This window comes from Vidua macroura, chromosome 7 (assembly GCF_024509145.1).
Source record: "Vidua macroura isolate BioBank_ID:100142 chromosome 7, ASM2450914v1, whole genome shotgun sequence".
Lineage (NCBI taxonomy): Eukaryota > Metazoa > Chordata > Aves > Passeriformes > Viduidae > Vidua > Vidua macroura.
Window position 1 is genome coordinate 4760832 of NC_071577.1, and position 21422 is coordinate 4782253.

The 21422-nt window shown below is 51.5% G+C and overlaps 3 protein-coding genes across 13 annotated transcripts in view; all 3 read right to left on the bottom strand.

Annotated features, from left to right (window-relative positions):
* The window catches only part of UBE2F (ubiquitin conjugating enzyme E2 F (putative)), a 56181-nt gene extending 52989 nt beyond the window's left edge, over positions 1–3192 (bottom strand). For 2 of the 5 annotated variants that reach the window (XM_053981885.1, XM_053981883.1), the window contains exons 1-2: positions 3074–3188; positions 731–864 (exon numbers count right to left, since the gene is read on the bottom strand). In XM_053981885.1, coding sequence (XP_053837860.1) covers positions 731–848 — 118 coding nt within the window. In that variant the 5' untranslated portion in view covers positions 849–864; positions 3074–3188. Of the gene's footprint in view, positions 1–730; positions 865–3073 lie in introns of all 5 variants that reach the window. The other 3 variants (XM_053981882.1, XM_053981881.1, XM_053981884.1) reach the window with 3 other exon arrangements.
* Positions 3193–5836: 2644 nt separating this feature from the next.
* LOC128809979 (interferon lambda-3-like) lies at positions 5837–7381 on the bottom strand. The gene is made up of 6 exons (XM_053982439.1): positions 7275–7381; positions 6954–7167; positions 6624–6686; positions 6327–6476; positions 6176–6247; positions 5837–6072 (listed from the first exon to the last, which is right to left on the bottom strand). Exons 1-6 carry the CDS (start codon positions 7379–7381, stop codon positions 5971–5973), a joined length of 708 nt encoding a protein of 235 aa, XP_053838414.1. The 3' UTR covers positions 5837–5970.
* A 5049-nt stretch (positions 7382–12430) lies between these two features.
* LOC128810381 (putative methyltransferase DDB_G0268948) overlaps positions 12431–21422 on the bottom strand; it is a 172305-nt gene continuing 163313 nt past the window's right edge. For 2 of the 7 annotated variants that reach the window (XM_053983202.1, XM_053983201.1), the window contains 8 exons: positions 19866–19935; positions 19023–19095; positions 16076–16204; positions 15617–15777; positions 15169–15382; positions 14497–14597; positions 14234–14371; positions 12431–12848 (listed from right to left, as the gene is read on the bottom strand). In XM_053983202.1, the coding sequence (XP_053839177.1) occupies positions 12758–12848; positions 14234–14371; positions 14497–14597; positions 15169–15382; positions 15617–15777; positions 16076–16186 (816 nt within the window). In that variant the 5' untranslated portion in view covers positions 16187–16204; positions 19023–19095; positions 19866–19935 and the 3' untranslated portion in view covers positions 12431–12757. The other 5 variants (XM_053983205.1, XM_053983199.1, XM_053983203.1 and 2 more) reach the window with 5 other exon arrangements.

Here is a 21422-nt window from a genome sequence, read left to right on the forward strand (position 1 = left end):
GACCTGTGCCATTAAAACTCCCAAAACTCCTGTTGTAACTTTCAGGATGTCTTTTCCTGTGACAGGCACTTATGGTTTTGCTCAAAAACCACCTTCATACCAAGGCAAATGTACTTCTGTTGACATTCTCCTCTTCTACATTCAGTGCCACTTGTGTGGCAATTTTTTATCACGTTTTAATTGATGATGGACTAATTTTCAACAGAGTAAGGAGGACACTTGTTTTGATTTTCATTGTTCAATAAAAATAAGTGTCCTACTGTCATCACAACGGGTCCCCAGACAGGTAATAACTGACATAGAGACTCCATGTATTTCAGAAGGCTAATAATAACTTTCTTTATTAAGAAACCCATTGCTTTTTTTATACCCTAGTTCACTACAAGCGGACCTAATTGGTCCTCCAATTAAAACACCATCACCATTGGCTAATTAAGAAACCACCCTTTGGTAAACTAATCTCCATAACCCATTCCACATGTTCACAATGCCAGGTGCAGCAAGTTCAGCTAAGAATTGTTTCTCTTTCTCTTCTCTGATCTTCTCACAGCCTTTCCCAGAACGATGCCTGGGAAAGTTGTCTGGTGGTCTCTGTGACCAGAGAGCCGCTGCCACATCCTACAAGACATTTGAAAAATACCTGTAGAAACTTGAGAGGCAATTCAGTGCTGTTCACTGGCAACACACCCAAAAGCAGTAAATCCCAAGAGATTTCAATAAATTCTTTCACCTTTAACGAGTAGTTTGTCCCGCACAGACACCCTGCGCGTGGAGTCAGACGCTGGGTTGGACGCACGGGGGCCTCTGACGCCATCATCCCGCTTCAGCTTGCTTGCCAGAGTTAGCATTACTGCTGCTTCCCACCTGGAACACAACACAGGGCAGGACAGTCATCAGAAACCAGGGGGAAAACAACTCAGGGGGGTTCTGATGCCTTCAGTTTTGCCTTTTGTATTTGTCAGATTCTGTGCTGCTTTAGTGTGTAACTCTGAGCTGCATATTAAGTGCTAGCAAGTTCTCTTCACAGGGTAGGCAGACAGAACAATCCTCTTCCAGCTTGTCCAAGGACAACTGTTACAAGCTCCAGGCCCAAAAAGTATCAACAATGGTGAATTGAAGAGAGAAAAACAAGGAGGATGGAACTTCATAACCTGAAGCTGTAATTGGACAATTAACTCCAATATGCAAATGGAGCAGAACTTATAAAAGTGAGAGACCCTGTGAGCAGTCGTGCATTTTGTGACCATTCTGGTTCATCTTGGGTGTAGTCCTAGCTGGGCTCTTGTGCTGCCCAAGGTGGATCCATTGAGGAGATCCTTTTAATAAACCCCTGCTTTATTCTGTAACTCTGTCCAGCCTCTGTTCCAGGGCAGCCTCTCAAGGCATCAGCTGGATAAGGAGTGAAGGACCTTCCCAAGGCACAGGTGCTGCACACAGGTAACAGCGAGGCGGTTACAGGTGGGGATGGCCCTCAGCACCTCAGGAATGAGCTTGTTTGGGCTGGGGATACTGAGGGAGGTGCAGTGCATCAGGCCAAGAGGAAATTCAGTTTTCTGGAGAGAGGTCAGGCTTACATCAGTGTTTACAACCCCATTTCCCTGCCTGACACTGCTCCTCCGTAAGACCAGCTGTGAAAATACCCCCTACTCTCCTGCACACCTCACAGGACAACATTCACAGCTGCCTTTTGGCTGGCAAGAAGGAAATAAAAATAAGGAGGAGAAAGGGGAGGGATTCCTGGAACAGCTCTCTAGCTAGGAAGTGAGCTTTGAGACAGCTCCCAGGGCACAGGAAAGGCATGGAGGCTGCAAACATCTACACAGCTGCACAACGCTAAAACACCCGACACACAGAGACCGAGTAACTGAAATGAAGAGACACTTCTGCTGTGCCAGCCATCCACTCTAGAAAATAACCACACTGATAAATTAATTACAGTAAAAGGTGCTCAGAATGCCAAAGTCACGAAGCCAAAACATCCAGTCTGTTATGGCTTCGTATGTTTTGATGCTACTCCCAGTTGAAGGCAACTCCTTCTTGAATATTTTGGCTAAAACCAACACAGTGCTGACAAGACCCAAACCCTTCATGCCCCCCAACAGCTAAAATGGTAAGGAAACTGCTTATTCTTTAAGTCATACGAATTAATGCAACCAAATAAAGGGGGCAAAAATACAAAAAAAACACGGTATAATCTTTACTTGTAGGTTGAGAAGGGCTTAACAGAAAAGTGAGCAACAAAGCTTAAAAAAAGAAATCATGAATTTCACAACAGTCCCTAACAGCAGGGAACTCTGGTGAGATCTACACGGAGGTCAAGCTCCCTGACGCTGACAAGTGACGCGTGTGTCAGCTTCAAGATTTATGTTTAAAAACAAAAGTACAGTTCAGGGTAAGTGTGAAATCCAGCTGGCTCAACCGAAACAAACTGTAGGTTTCACCCCGGAGGAAGAAAGAATAAGCAGAATAGAATGCTCCGATTTTCCCTGGAGAAGGAAGAAACAACAGCTGCTAAAAAAAAGGGGGGAAAAAAAATAAAAGCGGGGAGTAGGGGTCTGAAAAGTAACAAACGCGGCCATAAATTAAACAAAAGAGAGAAAAAAATGCCCCTAAGCTGCAGAGCAGCTGTTCCCTCAAAAATACCCCCATCCTTTAGGCGCTGATTTCAAATAAATTCAATTTCGATGGGCATAAGATGCCTAAATACCTTTACAACTTGTCCTAAACAACCAGGAAACTCAAGAGGAGCACGACCAGTCTGGAAAAGAAATTATTCGCTTCGGCTGCATCCCAAATTCTAATGAAACCCAGCAAGAAAGCACTCCCAAATCGCAGGTAAAGCTTTACCGAGGAGGCAGAGGAGGGAGGGAGAGGTGCTGTGCTTATTTCTAAGGAAGGCAGCAAGAGGCCGGGGAATTCTGCAGCTCCCCCGGGAGCCAGGGCAGCCCCTCCGCCAGGCACGGGGATCGCGGGGCCGGGGGAGCCGAGGCCTGGCGGGCCGGCAGATGTGCGGCCAGCGGGAGCGGCCAGGCCCGAGCCGGGGGCTGCGCGAAGGGGGACAGCCCGCACGTACCTGAGCGCGGCGTCAGGGCCCGGCAGCCGCGGCCAACACCATCCCCGGCGCCGGCCCGGGGGAGCGGCGGCGGCGGCGGCTCCTCCTTCCTCCTCTTCCTCCTCCTCCCACAGCGCAGATCTCGCGAGAGCCCAGGCGGGGCAGGGAGCGCCCCCGCCGCGATCTCGCGAGAGTTTGGCGGGGGCGGCGGGGAGGCCGTTAGCCGCCGGGAGGGCGGCGCCATGTTGGGGCTGCCGCTGAGGGGCCCCTCAGGCAGCGCCGCCATATTGGGGCGCCGCAGTGCCTGAGGGGAGCCGATGCCGTTGGAGTTATCCGGCCCCAGGCTGAATTTTATCGCTGTGAAAAACGCCAGTCACTTGGTTTTTAAAATTTGTAAAGTTTAATAGTAATAAAATGGTTATAAAAATAGTAATACAATTAGAGTAATAAAAATTTAGAGTCAGGACAATTACAAGGCAATAAAAAGCAAAGAATTACGGACGTCCGGATGCTCTCAGGCACTTAAGCCACGACAAGCATGCCTTGTGAACAAAGGAATAACCTTAAAAGCAATAGCCTGTTGCATATACAAAATACCTCATGATTCTGCATATATTTTATTTAAAACAAGAAATTCGTCTGGTACTTGTCAAAAAGTTTCTGTTAATCCCCAGGCGCCTTCAAGTCTAAGTCAGGCTTGAAGAAGTTCGTTTCTGTTGATAAGGAAAGCCATAAATTCCTCTCCTCTGGAAAATTTAGGAGTTTCTGTAATTGCTATCTTTGTGCTAAGAATTCCTTGATTATCCCATCTCTTTCTTGAGCTAGTTATAAAGTATCTTACATAGTATAGTTTCTATTTTAACATTGTGTTATAACCTAAAAATACATTCAAAACACTACTTGAGAGAATTAATACAGCATAACTTTCCAACATTACACATATAATATTCATTGTAACATTTGCAAAAAGCCAATCATAAAATATGCATTTTTCACAATGCTATCTTGTAGATTAAACTAATATATTTTATTTCTTCTTGTGGTTCCATCCTGTTGTATTTTCACTCCCTGATAATGAGGGTTAATAAATTCTTCTCTTTTTTTCAGTGCTCTGGTTTCTGTTTCCATTATCTTGTCTTTCAGATAAGATAGTCCCTAACGTGGGAAATCACTTAATTGTTTTACACCATTTTCTGAGTTGGTTACATGAAGAAGCACTTTTAACATTTCACAGTCCATTATGCTACAGTCTAAGATAATATATATTACATTGCTATTTATAAAAGCTATATGGTGCATACATAAACGGACAGATTATACTATATCAAAAGCAGTAATTACAAATTGTACTATATCAGGACTTTTGTGATCAGTAACTTGCAAAAGCTAATACATAAAGGCGAAAGCCAATAACTGTATTTGTTATTTATAACATCAATCAAATAGAAATATCAATCATATAGAAGCACAAGTCCACCAGATGGAATAGGTGTAAAAAATTATTGCAAGAGTGCATTTAGTAATGGAGAGTGAGTACTTGGGTATTGTAACTAGACTGCCCAAAAACTTCAGAAATTTTCACAGTTCTGTTAAATCATCTGTAAAACAGGTGCATAAACTTAAGTTCTTCCATTTGGTCGCTTCCACTAAGTAAGGGAACCAAAACTTAGCCATGAAAGCAGCACCCAGGTCAGAAAGTGTGGTAGGGCAGAGCTGGAGACCTGACACGAGGCAATTCTGGCAGACAGCTACTGAAATACCCCCTGAATCCTGAACACTCACAGCAGTGACACCAGAGCCCCTTCCCCAAAAAGAGACCGCATCTGAGCTCACTGAAATCCGCTTACACCAGCACAGAGCTGCTGCTTAGAGCCCTTTCTTCCCTCCTTAGGCTTTCCCCTCCAGATCCACGTGTCGTTTGGGTAACACAGCACGGCGGCTTTGGACAGAAACGTCCTAGAAACATCGTCCTCCCACAGATGCTGGCTGTACGTAGGTCCCAGAGAGGGATTTCTCGCAAGCCTTCAGAAGCGAGGGGTGAAATCGGGAGCAGGGCCAGGAGCTGGGTCCCAAAGGAGCTTTTGGTGGCATCTGCCCCCTGGGAGCCGAGCTCACAGAGCAAAGCGCTCCCGCAGCCCGGCTTTTCGGGGAACGAGCAGCCGATCCCGGATCCCGTGGGGAATTCCAGACACGCCTTCGGGGCTCTCCCCGCCCTTGGGAGGTGTTGGCCCAAGGGCGTTTCCCTCTGGGTTTTCATTGCCCCGGGTGCTGCTCCTGGCATTGAGGCGGCAGCGCACGGGCAGCGCCTGGGGCGCGGCCGAGCGACAGAATCTATTAAAGCTCTCCAAGAAACCCAACATCCAGGCTTTTTTCCTCTCCCCGCCCCCAGATTAAACACCAAGAGGTTCTTTTTGGGCTATGTCCTTGCAAGGATGTGCGGGCGATACCGGTGCTGTGGTATTGCAGAAAAGCATACTAAAATCACGTGGTGGCAACTTATCTGCTTATGGTAGTTCAGTGAACTAATTTAGTTTCCGTATGAAATAGCACAAAAGAAAATCATTTATACAGGCAAGTATGCAGAATATACTCTTTAATAAATAGCAGGTAAAAAAATAGATTTCCTTAAAAACACTTTGAGAACCAGAAAAACAAAGGTACCTTATAAATATTCGCATTTTTTCGGGAAGGGCGTTCCTTCGCTTTATCCCGAGCCAATAATTTAAAAGACCGTAAAAAAAAAAAAGAAAAAGAAAGAAAAAAAAATTGTTTCCTCAGCTCGCGTAAGTGAGAAGAGGGGTTATATAGGTTAAATAGGCAGTAACAGCGCAGCGCAGTGGTTTTCTCCCGGTTCTGGGGCCGTCCCTGAGGGCGGTGCCGCGGGCTGGGGCCTGAGGGCACTTCAGCCCTTCAGCACTTCAGCACTTGTCCTGGAGGGCAGCGCAGCGCAGGTTGTCCAGCACTTGCAGAACGTGCAGGATGGCCGTGGCCCGGAGGCACGCCCTGCTCCCGGCGGTCTCCTGCGGGGGGAGATGGGCCGGGTCAGCTCCGCAGCCGGGGCTCGGCCGCCCGTGCGGGCGCCGACACCCCAAAAGCCTGCAAAGCCCCGCCGGCCCGACTTACTGCTCGCATGGCCGCCTGCAGCTTGTGCAGCCAGTGCCTCAGCCTGCCCGAGGGCTGGTGCGAAGGATCCACCTGCAAGGAGAGCGGCGGGGTGAGGAGCGGCCCCGCAGCGCGGCCGCGGAGCCGGCCCGGGCAGGGCTCGGGGGGAGGCACTCACGCAGCCCCGCACGTCCTCCCGGGCGTGCCTGAAGAAGTCCAGGGGCCTCCGGCGCACCTCGGCAAAGCCGGGGGCAGCGGGGAGCTCCAGCATGGCAGTGGTGAGGTTCAGCTCGGCCGCCACCAGCAGCACTCGGTCGGACATCTGTGGGTGGGAGAGGCCTGGTTAGGGACCCGAAGCAGCAGGACTGGAGGATGGGGGTCTCGGAGACCTGCCCGGGGCTGCGGGTGGAGGTGGAACCGGCGGGCAGGAGAGGTGTGCCCCCTTTTTACAGCATCACCTCACTCTTACCGGCAGGTCTACTGCATTCCATTTCCGGTGGAAGAGCCTGGTGTTGCATTTGTGGTTGTTCACCTGCAGGCATAAACCAAAAGAGAGACTGAAAAACTCTCATCCTGACTTCTGGCTATATTGGACAACCCCTGCCAGCCTTGAGAGCTCTGAAACCAGGATGAAATTTGGCCCCGCATCCTTCATGTCCCCAAACACCCTTGGAAAACATCTTCCTCATCCCCAAACTGCTGCAGAAGACATGCACCTTGTCACTCAGCTCTTGAATTCAGCATCCCCTCTGCCTTGCCCCCTGCCAGCCCACAGCCCCCTGTTGCCAGCAGTACTCACAAACTCTTGTCTCATCTTGTCCACAGCCTGCTGCTCCTCCTGTGCAATGTTCTGGTACTTGGACAGCCTGCAGTCCTTACCCAGGGTGTCATGGGGAAAGGCAGCCCCCAGGCTGACCCCCAGCACCAGCACGAGCAGTGGGGTGAGGCTGAGGTGCAGCATTTTGTCAAGGAAAGGTTGACAGTCGGCGATAGAGTACGATGGGGTGAGGAGGCTGTGGTGCAAGATGCCAGAGAGGATGAACTGGAGGACTCCGAGCAGGATTCGCTAAATTTCCGATGCAGAGGTGCCTGACAGGTGCTACAGGTGGCTTGTTCAGACGTGGAGCTGCTGAGCTGGTGGCTGTCCCAGGGAGCTGCTTTGCCTTGCTCGCTGTGGCTGCCTTGCTGCTCCATCTCCAGCTTTTTATTCCTGCCTGGTGCTTTCATCTTCGTAGGAAAACCCAGGCTGGTACAGCTGGAAACAAGAAAATGAAAGTGGTGCAGGGAATCTCCCCTCCCCTCCGTTACCTGCCCTGCTGCCTCCAGCCCTGCTGCCTGCTCCGCCTCAGCCCGGGATGCCAGGGGATGCTGGGGCTGGGGCTGGCAACTGTGGGGGTCTCCAGCATGACCCAGCCCCACCCTCTGCTGAAAGCTGTGGGGGACACCTGGGGACAACAGGTTCACAGGGGACAGGAGGGTTTTGGTGCCTCCTGAGCGGCAGCAGGAGTTCAGGCCTCAGTTTCCCTGTGGGAAGGCCATGGTGGGTTGGGGCCATAAGCAGCAGCCAGGAGTGGGCACTACACAGTCCAGGCTGCAGGCATGACTTTTATGGCTGTGTTATCCTGAGGGACCAGGCTCACCACCAAAGCAAGGAAAAAGGTGAAAGCAGAAACACTTCCACCTGAAGTTTTCCAGGTGGGACACAGTTGTGGAGGGAGATGAAGATGAGCAGGGCTGCCACCCTACAAACCACTGGAGCTGGCTGGGGTTTCCTCCCTGTTCAGCCTGGAGACACAAATAGGGTGTATTGCCATCCCTCTGCTGACAGCTGGAATGGTACCTCTCAGCAAACTGTCCCTTCATCAAGGGAACCTCCTGTGGTCACTGCTGTGCTTTTAGTCTCACGCGTTCACCAAGCATTAAATATAAAAAATTAGGGCAGTGCCTGGATCTGAGAAGCAAGGACAGTAAGAAAGGCATCAATGCACTTTGCCTTGCACAATGCCTTGCACAGTGGCCACAGAACACTCCAGGAGGACCCAATTTTTAACGTTCATATTTGGAACTAAAGGGCTGATTTTGATGAGTCCAAGAAAAGGAGAAAATTTCTTGTGGAAGCATGTGGAAAGGTGCACCTGTGGGTGAGCATAGTGGCACGGATGTGGTCATGGAGGTGGGCTGGGACCTCTCAACATCATCCAGTCCAACCCTTGCTCTGGCAGGATCAGCTGGCATGGGCTGCCCAGGACAGTGACCAAGGATGGAGCGGACACTTCACAGTCTCTGTTTTTGTGTTCAGATGGACTTTTCCTGGTTCAGCTTGTGCTGTGCTGTCACACCACCATGAGCCCCTGAGCCTCCTCTCTCAGCCTTTCCTCATAGCAGAGATGTTCCTGTCCATCATCTTCATGACCTGAATTGGACTCCCTCCAGTCCCTGCCATGTCTCTCTCCCACTGAGGAGCCCAGAACTGGACCCAGCACTTCTGGAGTGGCTTCACCAGTGCTGAGAAAAGGGGAGGAATCACCTTCCTCAGCCTTCTGGAAACATTCCTCCCAGTGCAGCCCTGGATACCATTCACCTTCTTTCCCACCACGACACTTTCCTGGCTCATGTTCAATTAATGAAGAGGTCGAGCAGGACCAACTGTTGACTCACACGGTCCATCCAACCCTTCTGGAGCCCTTCCCCTGCTCCAGCAGCATCCCAGAGGGCTCAGATCTTTCCTGGAAAACCTTAATGGAGATGAAGAATGGGAGGGGGCAGTGTGGATTGGACAGTGGCTCGTTCCACTTTGTCCAAACTGGATGCAGACGCAGCTTGGGGAGAGCCAGGACAGCAAAACACGGTGCTAAAGCAAAGCCCCAGAGCGTGGTGGATACAGGTTTTCCAGTCATGGATGTGGCCACTGGACCAGGCTCCCATGCCAGCCTCCCTCAGGTTAGCAGCAGGTTAGGGGAGGTCAGAAATTAAAAGCCTGAGCCTGGTGTGGGCTGGGGTCCCTTGTCTGCCTTTTTGGTGAACAGGACAAGGGCTCTGTCTTTCCTTTCTCTCCCATTAAAGAAACCCACAGGAGATTAATTTTTATTCAACACAACAAAGTTCATGATCAATATAGCTGTGAAATACAAGTCCAAACCAGCATAAATAAGACCACTTCTGTCATCCAAACAGGCACAGCTCAGCTGGAATAGAGGGCATTTAGCAGAAAATCCCAACAGATGTAAAATAAATGTGGCCCCCGTGAGAGAGGGGTGATCCACAACCAACCACGGTCCCACACCACCGATCCCTGCCGAGACACTTTCGGGTCACCCGTCGGGTCACAGAGCAGCATCACATCCCCGTGGGACAGCTTTGGCTCCTGTTTCCCATGGCTGTGGCTTTTCTCTCCCAGGTGTCCTTTCTGTTTGGGGAAGTAAAGCGAAACCTCGTCTCTTCACACATGCAAAAGGAAATTCAGAGGCACCAAAGAAAAGCTAAAGCTGCGGGGCGAAGCCGGGCCACGAGCGCAGCCCCTGGCAGCCATGGTGGCTGGGATGGAGGGATGAGGATCTCTCCTGGGCACCCTGCTCAGATATTTGTGCCAGCCCCAGCCCCAGCTGAGCCCCCAGAGACCTGGCTGAGCAGCAGTGAGGGCTTTTTCTTCATGGGATGGGGTTTGGTGCGTCTTGCCCAGCAATGTCACGCTCCACCATAGCCCAGCCAGCAAAGGATGGATGCATTGGCCACAGCTCCTCCAAACTGTGCCAGTGCCAGCTCCTGCCCTGGCAGTGGAGAGTTCCCCAAAGCCAGCATGGGCTGGGGACATCACACTGTGCCCAACAGAGTCTACAGGGCACTGGGGACCCACCACAATCATCATTCCAGTCCCAGTGATGCCTTGTGAAGGCTGACCTAGAACAGAGGCCAGGCAGAGTTAAAGAATAAAGTAGGGATTTATTAAAAGGCCTCAATGGATCCACCTTGGGCAGCACAAGAGCCCAGCCAGGGCTACACCCAAGATGGACCCAAAATGGTCACAAAATGGACAACTGGTCACGGGGTCTCTCACTTTTATAAGTTCTGCTCCATTTGCATATTGGAGTTAATTGTTCAATTCCAGCTTTAGCCCATGAAGTCCCATCCTGCTTGTTTTTCTCTCTTCAGTCCAGGTTGTTTATGCTCTTGGGCCTGAGATTTGGATCATTTGTCCTTGGTTCCCAGCCAGAGAAGGAATTGTTTTGTCTCCCTGCTCTGTGAAGAGAGCTCACCATCCCCTCATATGAAGCTCAGAAGTGCACACTAAAGCAGCACAGAATGTGAAAAACAGAAAAGCTAAAATCTGAGGTATCACCAGCTGCCAATGGTGCTGTGCCAGGAGAGCAGCACAGGTGGTGATGATGGAGCTCCTTCCTTGGGTTCAAAGAAGCTTGCTTGGAGCAAGAAATCCCAGGTGTGGGATTTCCAGGTGCGAGAACAAAAGTGAAACCTGACTGTGGACAGGGCTGGCGTCAGCACCGGGTGAGGCAATCGCTCCGTGGTGACTCATGGGTTCCTGCATGGCACGAGCATGGAAAGCTGCTCGCCACAAGCCATGGCACTGGTGTGGGTAAGGATGAGCCCAGATGGCTCCTGACCCCAGTGGGCCAGTCTGGGAGGAAGTGACTCCTGCTAAACCAACCAGTCTAGGTAGAGAAGATAGAACAGAAAGCGTGCCCCAAAAAAGCCAGGTTTAAAAATAAACCCCTGGGTGACGTGTGGGAGCCCTGCCCATGGCCCCATGGTGCCAGGACAGGGGCATCAGGTGGGCTCTGCTCGTCAGCCACCACTGGACCTGTCCCTGCCAGCCCAGGGTGTGTCACCAAGGTGCCCCCAGCCCCACTGCATCCCCCAGAACCCTTCAGCACCTCCCAGCACGTGTGAGCTGCAGCAGCCACTGCAATGGCTGGTGCCACTCTGCTGCACCACCGTGCATGGTGGCGATGCAATCCCTGCTGTTACCTCATGGCTGGGCACCCACCGCAGGGAGGGAAGGGCTTTCCAATTAAATCACAGCCGTAATTAGCGAGCAGACTTAAACTTGTGGTAAATGTAAAGCGAGGAAAGAACTCTTTCACTTTTTCCCCAGAGCCAGCACTGTAGGGACACAGGATGTTGCCTCCTGCAGAACCCCTCCCTGCCCTGGAATGTCTGCAGGGATGCACCTCACAGGGACAAGCCCTGCCAGCAGAGCTGGGGCTGCCCCGGCCCAGGCAGCCAGACAGGCTCTCGGCATGGCAGCAGTGCTGGCACCCAGTGCCAGCCTGGGCAGGAGAGACCCCTCGTGCTCACCCAGCAAGGGAGGCCTGAGAGCTGCTGCTGGCCCAAACCCAAGCTGCACCTGGAGCAGCCCCTCAGCCAGTGAGATCAGGGCCAGATGCAGTATTGCTGCTCCAGCACCTGGCCATGGACACAGGGACCAGCCTCCCATCCGTGATGGGCTTCCCATTCCATAGCTGTCCTCCCAAGACCCCATCACCCTCCTGGGGGACCAACTGGGGGCAAAGCTTTTGCCCCCAACCCTGGGCAAGCTGAGGGCAGCTCAGCCAGGACCCTGAGAGCCCAGGATCTCAGCAGAAGTACTTCCAGCCCCCTCTGGGGCCAGGAGCAGAGGAGGCACTTCACCTTTCTTAATAATGCTGATGTAGAACAGAGTAAGGGCACAGCCCTTCCCAAGGTGTCAGGGAAGCTTTCTCGCCAAGGACAGGAATTACAGGAAAGGGAAAGATCCCTGCAGAGGGTGGGTCCGGACCTGAAATATCCAGAAGGCAAACAGAAGGCGACCTGTGCCAGGGTATGCCCAGCTTTGAGCCCTCATGTCTCCCCCTGCCCCTCCCAAAAAATGCAGCCTCTAATCTTCCCTAAGACTGCAGTGTGGGTGAGTGATAGGGGCACAAACCTGCTCTCCCTTCAGCAGTGATCCCATCAGGGCTCCTGAGCTGTTCTGAGGGGCCTCACAAGGGCCAAGGCACTCCTGGGGCAGGTAAGGTGCTGATACCTGCACCAGGGGTGGGGGCACACTGTGGCTGAGAACAGCCCCTTTCCAGGGCAGCCCTCAAAGACAGAGCACAGCTCCTCGCTTAGCTGGGGCAGGAAAAGGGGTCAATGGCCCTTGCAACCCAAAACCCACCCTCCCCACGGAGCAGAGGGGCACTGAGGGCATCAGGACACTCAATGTAGCACAGTAATTCCCACACCAGTGAGTGCTCCACAGCCACTTTGTAAAACAGGAACCACAGGCAACATTTTCTCAGCTTGCTTTTTAATTATTATTGTGTAAGAAATGCAGTGAGTTTCTCAGCTGTTCTTATGATTCTCTTCCCCATGTGTTATTAAACCAGCACTCCACAATGGGACACTTCCAGTGCTGAGGGAGCAGCACTGGGCAGACAGCAGCACCAAGGTGGACAGAAACCTGAGGGGCATAAAACCCCATCTGCTTTCCACAGGAGACCAAAATTTCTATCAGCAAAATCAGCAGTGATCTTCCCAAGGAGTCAGAGCAGTCACAAGCAGGGTTTTAGGAGACAACCCACCTTCCCCTTCCCTTGTAGCACCAGATCAGGAGAAGGGTTTGCTCTCTCAGCGTCCCTTGCACCCCAGCACACAGACATGCCTCACCCAGAACTCCACCGGGGTCTCACGAGAGGAAACTCCCATTGTCTCCAGCATCCTGAAAGGACAAGCAAAGGAAGGGTCTCACCCTGCCCAGACAGCTCCCACCACACACAGCACACAGGGGGGATGGCAAATGCTTCCAGGGGGGATGGCAAATGCTTCCAGCTGCTGCACAAGGGCTGTTCTGGTCAGTGAATAAATGAGCAGGCACCCTTTCCCCACAGGCCCTTGCTGGGGCTGAAACAGATGGGTGAATGTTGGAATGCAAGCCTCTCTGAGGAACTCAGATGAATGCAGGTGTTGAATTAAAGCCTTTAGAGAAATTAAGATATATTAAACCACACAGATATGAAGTAGAAGTGTAGGTTTAAGTTTTAAGTAAATAGAAGTGTGAGTTATAGTTTTTAGTAAGTTTAAGCTTTAGGTTTTAAGTAAGTAGAAATACATTTTAAGTGCCTAAAGAAGCTGTATTAGCTAGCAAAGGCCCTAAGGCCTAGTTTAAAGTTCAGCAACTTAGCCCTAGACATAAAAACACAGCAGAACCTTGCCACTAGAATAGAATATAATAGAATAGAATTATTCACATAAAATTACATGTGTAAAAAGATAGAACTATTCACGTAGATAGATAAACTTTTAAGTAAGAAAACAGATAGTACATTTGCATAAATAGATAATATTATATATGTCGTTTTTTAGAGAACTGACACTACTTTTGTACTACTTTTGCACATTAGAATCAAGCTTAGACTGGTTTGGAAAGAATGTTTTAGAATCATGTTTTTAGTTGATTGGATGTTTTGTGAATAAGAAGTCCCTGTAAAGGGATGTAAAAGACAACATCAATGACCACCACAACCATCAACAACCACAACAGAAGAAGGAAAGAAGAAGGAGAAAGAAGAAAGAAGACTGTGGTCCCTGCTGCTGCTCAGGACTTTGGACTCTGTGCCAGGGAAGAACTGTTGCTGCTGCTCCTGCACAGAACCTGGGACTCTGTTCCAGAGAGCAGCCTTGCAGCTGCTGCTCTTGCTTGGCACTCTAAGCCAGAAGGGTTTTGCATGGACTTTTAACACCTTGAACTCTTTGCCTTCAGGCCTTGAAGACCCTAGACCCACTAAAGCTCGACAGGTGAAGAAGCAACCACCAATATTCTTCATGCCCTTTGCCAATTAAAAGCAAGGTAAAGAAACTCAGGATAGTCTCGTGTCAGAGGTTTCATGGATTCATCAGTGCAAGCACATCCTACTGCTACACAGGCTTAAAATCTAAGGATCTGCTGTTGAAGCCCTGACAAGTGTCCACCCCTGAGGGAACTGAGGGAGCACATCCCTGCACACTCCCTTGCAGCTTTGAAGGGGTCTGCACAACCTCCCTCTGCATGCACTGTGCAGGACGGCTCCTCCACATCCTGCTTGTTTTCCCAAGCAGTTTTCTCACCTCTTTTCAGTCTCTTGGAGGAGGGATGTTGCAGCTGTAGGGTCATTTTTCTTAAAGGTTTGATATGAAGAGGTAGACTCCATGTAACCAACCACGCCCTCAACAGTCATGGGAATTGGGTCATAGATATCAGTGACTCTACAAGAGACATGAGCAAGAAAGGAGCATTGGCAAGTTAAATCTCAAAGCCAGGGGAACGTGGACCACAGGTTGACATGGTGGTGGATAAAATATCTGACACCATCAAAGGTGGTTCTGCTCACCTCTTCTTGTCTGGGAATGGCAAGGCCTCAAAGATCTCTTTGTAGTCATCCAAGACATATTTTACTCTATTATTTGAATATTTTAAAATTTTGTCCCAGCACTGCAAAGACAGTGTATTGAAAACAAACAAAAAAACACTTGAAGTTCTCAGATGCCACTTAACTCAGGTTTGGGCCTGCATCTGATACATTCATCTACGTCCTTTTTTTTAAAGACTTGTTACATTAAAATACACCAAAATCTTGCTTAATGTCAAGAATTTAAGGATCCTATTCTAGAAATAAGGCTCCTGTCCTCCCTACACAGCTCTTAATCATAGTGGAATGTCTCCTTTTATCCAATTGTTAAAACACCCTTTGTCCAGAAAGACTCCTAAAAAAAGGCCCTCTTCCCAACAGTTTCTACTTCCTATTCTTTTCACAGTCATCAGGGCAACAGGAAAAGTCTCCTGGACAGTACCAGCTCCCAGATCTGCCCACCAGAGTCTGCCCCATCAGTCCTCATGTCCCTCTCTTCATGATCCAGCCAGCCCAGTGTGGAAGTCTCTAAATCCCTGCATTTACCCCACTCTGCATTAGGATTCCTCTCGTCACACCCCCTCGATCCCATTCCTCCCTCTCTGCGCCCGAGCGCTACGCGTTTCCCCCTGCCCTGAGTTTTCCCCAGCTGACCTCCCTGAAGGCTTTGGTGAGCTGTTGGGAGCAGTCCCCGTAGCGCAGGCTCATGTCCAGGGTGTAGGTGCTGATGGCCACGCAGCCGCCCGGCCTCAGCACGCGCTGCGCCTCCCGCATGAACCGCTCCACGTCAAACCAGTGCGCGGCCGTGAACGAGGCCAGCACGTCCACGGAGCCGTCCCGGAACGGCAGCTCCTCCGCAGGGCACACGCTGCGGGGCAAGGGGAAAAGCCACGTGTGAGAGGGTCACAGGGTGGTTTTGGATGGTTTGGGATGCAAGACCACGCCTTCTGGGAGTCTAGGGTAATGCCTGTTCACACCAGCAATTCCATCAAATGGAGTCTGTGGTGCCGCTGGCTCTTACAAGAGTCGTACTCACAAACCACCTCCTCCACGTGAGGACCTGAATTCTGCCTTTGGCTGAGCCTGCTGTCCTGATACTCACAGGTAGGAGATGTTGGGCGTGCAGGGGGTGTCCTTGGCCTCCTGGATCTGCGCTTCGCTGATGTCCGTGCCCACCACCTTCTTGAAGTGCTCCCCAAGGAAGTGGGTGCCTTGTCCAGAGCCACAGCCAACATCCACGGCCAGCTCCGCAGGGATTGCTTTCTGCAGGGAGGAGTGGATGTGTCTCAGTGGGCGGCCACCCAATTCCTGTGCTTTTACCCCATTCCTTCCTTCCCCCAGCACTCACTCAGGAACAGCCTTGGCATGGCAGAACCTGCAGAAAGCCTCTTCTGTGCCCCCATCTGGCCATGACCGTGCTGCTTTATCTTTTCACCAACCAAGGTGACACTCCCAGAAACGTAAACACTGCCACCCACTATTAAATACTCCTTGGATTTTTCCCCACCCACAATTAAATACTCCTTGGATTTTTCCTCCAGCCTGGCCGTACCCCGCTCACCTTTTCCCGCAGGTAGGAGAGGATGGTCTGCTGCAGCTCTTTGCCCGGTGCAAACCTGTATTTCTGGTAGACGGCCGCATGCCCTCTGCCCTCGAACATCTGGGTGGCCATGCTTGGCTGACCTGGCACCTGGGAGGAGGCAGCAAGCCGGGGATGTCACACGGGACCAAACTCCTGCCGCCTCCCTAGCCCGGGACCGCAGGCACTGAAGCTTCCAGTTCCCGGCGGGGCCACGGGGAGGACTTTGCCCGTGAGGCTCCAGCAAGGGAGCGTGAACCTGCTCTCCAGGAATCCCTCCCACAGCCCTAAGCTCATCACAGGAGCAAAGCAGCGGCGTCCGACAGGAAAAGCTTTCTAGGTTTTTACACACCCCATAAGGAGCGTTTAACTCCATTGCTTCCCTCACCCAGCCGGCTGTTTCCTCAAATAATTCACTGAGCAGTGAAGCAGGAAAACTACCAGGTAAAACATGGGGGTTTTTCTTGGCTGGAATTTTTTGCCTTTCTTTTACAGGAATCAATTTTCTCGTATTAGCAACACAATCACAACTCCACCTCGCGCTTTCCCAACCACCTGCTGCTTTTCGGCACAAAAAGCCACCCGAAGCCTCTCAGCGCACTGAACCCATCACCACGCGTGGAGGCGAGCGGGGCCCTTCGGCTTGGGCGCAGCTCAGCCCCGGGAGCCAGGGGAGCCCCCCGGGAGCCAGGGGAGCCCCCCGGGCACGGCTCTCCCCGCTGCGGCCCCGCAGTGCCGGGCGGAGTCCCCGCGCAGCCCCGGCCCATCGCGCCGCCCCGGAAGGCTCCCGGCCGTATCCTGTTCGTGTGCGTGCCCGAGCAGGCGCTGTGCGAGGCAGCGGCGGCTCCCGAGGCTCGGCACCGACCCCAGGCACTGCCAGGAGGGCTCCGTGCCCCCTTTCCCGGGGAAGGACACCCGCTGGTGTGCCCGCGGCGAGTTTATCGGGCGATCCGCAAATGCATCGGGAGATCAAGGCTTGTTCTGCCTTCATGCAGGAAGAGATGCTCCACCAGCTCAGGGTGGAGCTCCCAGCAGGGAAGAGCAGCGCTTTCTGCAGGGACCCTCCCGGTGCTTTCCGTGCGCCCAGAGGAGCCTTCTCCCCGCGGCCAGCCCCGCTCCTTACCGCGGCAGCCCCCGCAGCAGCCGCTCCCAGCGCCTCCCCGTCCGGAGCTGCGGGGCCGGGGCGAGGGCAAGGCGGGGGAAGGCGAGGGATGGCCGGCGCCGCCCCCGGTGCCGCCCGCCCGCCCCGGCAGCGCTGCCCGGTGCTCGCCTGCCCAGCCGGGGCTGCTGAAATCCAGGAGGCAGCTTCCAGAGGGTCAATGCCACCGAGATCCTGGAGCCGCAGAGCCGAGCCTTAGCCTTTGCACAGCTCTGTAGTTACAGCTTTCAAAATGCCCACGGATCCTGGGAGTGCTCAAGCAGTCTCCACATCTCAGGAAGCAGATGGAGAGGCCAGAAGGTGCTGCAAGGTGGCAGAACAGGATTCAAATGCTGCAGGCAGCCAAAGCCATACCTACAGAGCTCTGTCTGCGCTGAAGTCCCTTCCTGGTGTCCAGCAGAAAGAGAAAATGCAGCAAGAGCCCCCAACAGCAGCACTTTAAGAGCTTAGAATGTTGGTATTTCAGAACTAGGCAGTTTGCCCTGCCCTGATTCGGGGCACGATTTTACCCCTTCCTTAGAGAGTAATGTTAATTCCATGCAGCTGAGGCTAATGGAGCCGTGCTTTGCTGGAAGCACAGTCCCTTCAGTTTGTACTTTGCACAGCAGTCATGGGTCCGTGCTAATTAGCACAGCCTTTAAGCCACTCCTAATTTTAGGAGAAATCAGTGAATTTACTCAAGGACTAAAGACAGAGGCTGGCTTGAAGCAGTTTGCTAAATCAAAGCATGGGTTGGAATTCTTGGGCTTGTGTCCCAAATATTTGGGCCACCTGCTGCTTAATTGTGCAGGGGTAGTACCTGCAGCAAGAGAAAACTGCTGCAGGCAGTTTTCTAAAGGGCTCTTGTGTTTTCACAGCCTGGCTCTTTGGGGTTTGGACACCTCATTTTGCCTGTATTTTGCTGAGAGCACCACTGCAGACAGGAGGGGGTGATGTCCCAGGCCTGAGTGACCTGCCCAATTCCAAACTCCACAGTTCCTGGGCAATGCACAGGTGATGTTTAACTACAGGTGACACCAAACACCTGCAGGAAAACAAAACACCAGCCAGGTATAGGCTGCAAATGGCACCAGGCCTTTTCTGAGCTCTCCCAAATTTGGCACACCAGATTCTGCTGTCTTTGGCTCCCTCCTCCATCCCTATTGTGCTCCCCAAAGGACACCTACTCTCTGATGGCTCTGCACCAAGCAGAAATAAATTGGTCTCCTCAAGATTTGGGTTGCTGAGCCTTAGGCCAAATGTGGGTTTAAACGCCAGGCACAGAGAATCAGACATTGTCCATCATCCCTGCCTGCCCACTTTTTAAATCCAAAGGCTTTAAGGAATGCCAAAGTGCCCTGGGGTCTTCCCAACTTGTTCCCCAAACCTTCAGACTCTGTGGATTTTAATTCTTTAGCAGGGCCCTGGATTAATACACCTCCATTGGGAATGCATCTCACTTTGAAATGTATTAAAACTGAAAAAATGAATCAATCTATTTTAGGAGACAAAAAGGCCAAAGGCTATTCCTGTCAGGCCTCCTGTGCCCACTGGTAGTTTTTACCAACAAGTTTACCTGGGGATGGATTGCTTGGAGCTAAAGGAAGAGGAGGCCAATGGCACCATTACCCTGCTGCATTTCATTTACAAATTTAATTGTTTTAAATTTCATTTCAACTTTTGACCCAGAAGCTTTTTGCTGGATCACACAAGAGGGAGGATACCCACAGGGCTGGGGTCCACCTCCCCATCCCCAGGATCCTCTGAAGAAGTCAGTGATATTTCTCCTACCTTGTGGAAAACTTGATTTAAGATCCCAGTAAGGCTTCAGCTCTCGGGAGACTCTCCCCTGTTTATTTGTTCTCTGATGGAAAAGCAGCAAGATTTATTATCACAGCAAGGAATAAAGGGATTGGAAAATAGTTGGTATTTCTTCAAGGATCTTTTCAAAGCTAGAGGGCTCAGACTTTAAATTAGTGAAGAATATAATTCTGTCTTAAATTGTCTTAAAAGCAGTGGGGTATGGATAAAGTTCCTTGCAGGGAAGTGATTTATCCACAAACCAGAGACGTCACTGTTGATGAGTTAGAGCTGTGCCTCAAGTCCTCCGCTGGCATCAGGGCTATCCCTGCCTGCTCCCTGGCATTTGCAACCCAGGAAAAATCAGTGTTTGTGTCAAAAGCAAGCCCAGATGAACAAGAGACCGGAGAGGGGAGGGAGAAGGGAATTCCCACAGCAGTGACTGTTTTAGGGAAGCGCGTCCCTGCCCGTGCAATTCCCGGATCCTTGCAATGGCAGCGGCTGGCGATTGCCGTGCTCCAGCACACAAAGGGTGGAGGGGAAATAAAGGCCGGCAGGGACACGCTCAAGGGCAGAGCAGGAAGCCTGCAGAGGAGAGAGCCCTTGGCTTTGCAGTCCTGCCTCACCCCTCGGCTCATCCGGCGGTAAATCCTTCCTGATGGAATGACTGATGAGCAGCACTGGGGCTGGAGCATGGGCTGACAGCAGAGCCCAGCACTGGGGGCTTCCAGAAACAATAGCAGCAAGTCCTTCTCCCACTATTTCACCTTTTAATTAAGGAAGCTGGGAAGTCTGGTTGTGGAGCCACTGAATTAAATGAAATTTAGAAGTCACCTGGGAATCTGTGGCTTAGCAACCTGAGATATCCCACTTCCCACGCAGGGGCCGGATCCAATTAGCAGTTCTGGAATAAAAGGAGGGAGAGAAATGTGAGCTCAAAATGATCGTATTTCACCTTTCCTTGCATGCACTCTCTGGGCATGAGGATGTAGTAGCTGATATTATTTTATCTGCTGGCACAAGCAAAAAGTCCAGTGGCGTCAGGAAGCTGCTGTACGAAAATTAAATAACTTTGGGTACGTGCATGGCCAAACTGCCTGTTTGGGCTGCTCTGAAATGCAAACAAATTTGTGTGGCAATTAAACAAGATCCAGGACTGTCTTAATTCAGAGTTTAAGCTTTTCCTTCTTGGGGTCCTAGCCAGGCATGTGGTAGAATGTAAGAAAGTGAAAGGAATGAGAAGGAGGTGTCTTTACAAACTGTGGGCCTGATGGTAGGTAAGGCCAGATAGGGAGAGGTGAAAGAAGCAATGGGGGAACCATAAATTCCATAGGAATTCCACTAATTGACCCAGACTGTCACTCAAGACTGTGCTAAATCTCTGGATTTAGAGAAAAAGAACAGAGACACAAAGAAAAATGGGGGGGGGGGGGGTGGGGTAGGGTATACATTAGAAAAGGTCTTGGGTATCAGGCATTTCAGGAAGTCTGTACCTCTCAAGTACCCCAGCAATGGGGAAAGAGAGAGGGAAATGCAGCTGGGAAATTAGGATAAAAAGGAGGCTGTGTCCTCCAAAAATTTGAGAGACCCCAGCGAAATACCCCGTGATCTCAAATACCTCTTTAACGCAAATAAAGCTACAGGACTCCTCTGTCTCCATTTTGGACACAAACCTCTGGTGTTTGTGGATTAATTTTCCTGACAAAAGGGAGAAAAAAAAAAAAAAAAAGAGAAGGCAGTAATATTTTAGGCTCTTCTGTTCTTCCTCAAAAGCCCTTGTACCATGAGACAGGTGAGTCCATCCCCTCCTGCCCACTTCCCATTGCAGCTCCCAGGATCACAGTCCTGTGTCCCAAAAGCCAGGTGGGAACAGGCCCGGAAGTGTAGTGGTGCAGAGGGTTGGAAAAGGGGGATTTTTGGGTTCTGGCCATGCTGTGGTGGCCAGCGATGGTCTGTTCTAGTGGGAGCACGAGGGCTGGAGGCTGCAAATGCAATGTGGCATCGAGGAGGGTGCAGGAGGGCACAGAAGGGTGCAAGACAGTGCAACAGGGTGTGGAAAGGTGTGCGAGGATGCAGTGGGATGGAGGAGGGCACGTGAGGATGCAAAAGGGCAGGGCAAGATGCTGCAGAGGACAAGAGGGTACAGGAGGGTTTGGAAGGGTGCAGAAGGGCGCTTCAGGATCCAGGAGAGTCCGGAGGGGTGCAGGGGGTTGCAGAGGAGTGCAGGAGGATGATGCAGGACAGTGCAGGACGAAGATGCGGGAGGGCGGTTCAAGGAGAATGCAGAAGGACGCGGCAGCGGCCGCTGCTCCGGGGGGCCGTGCCGGGCGGGGCAGGGCAGGACCGGACCGGGAGGGGCAGGGCAGGGCAGGGCAGGGCAAGGCAGGGCAG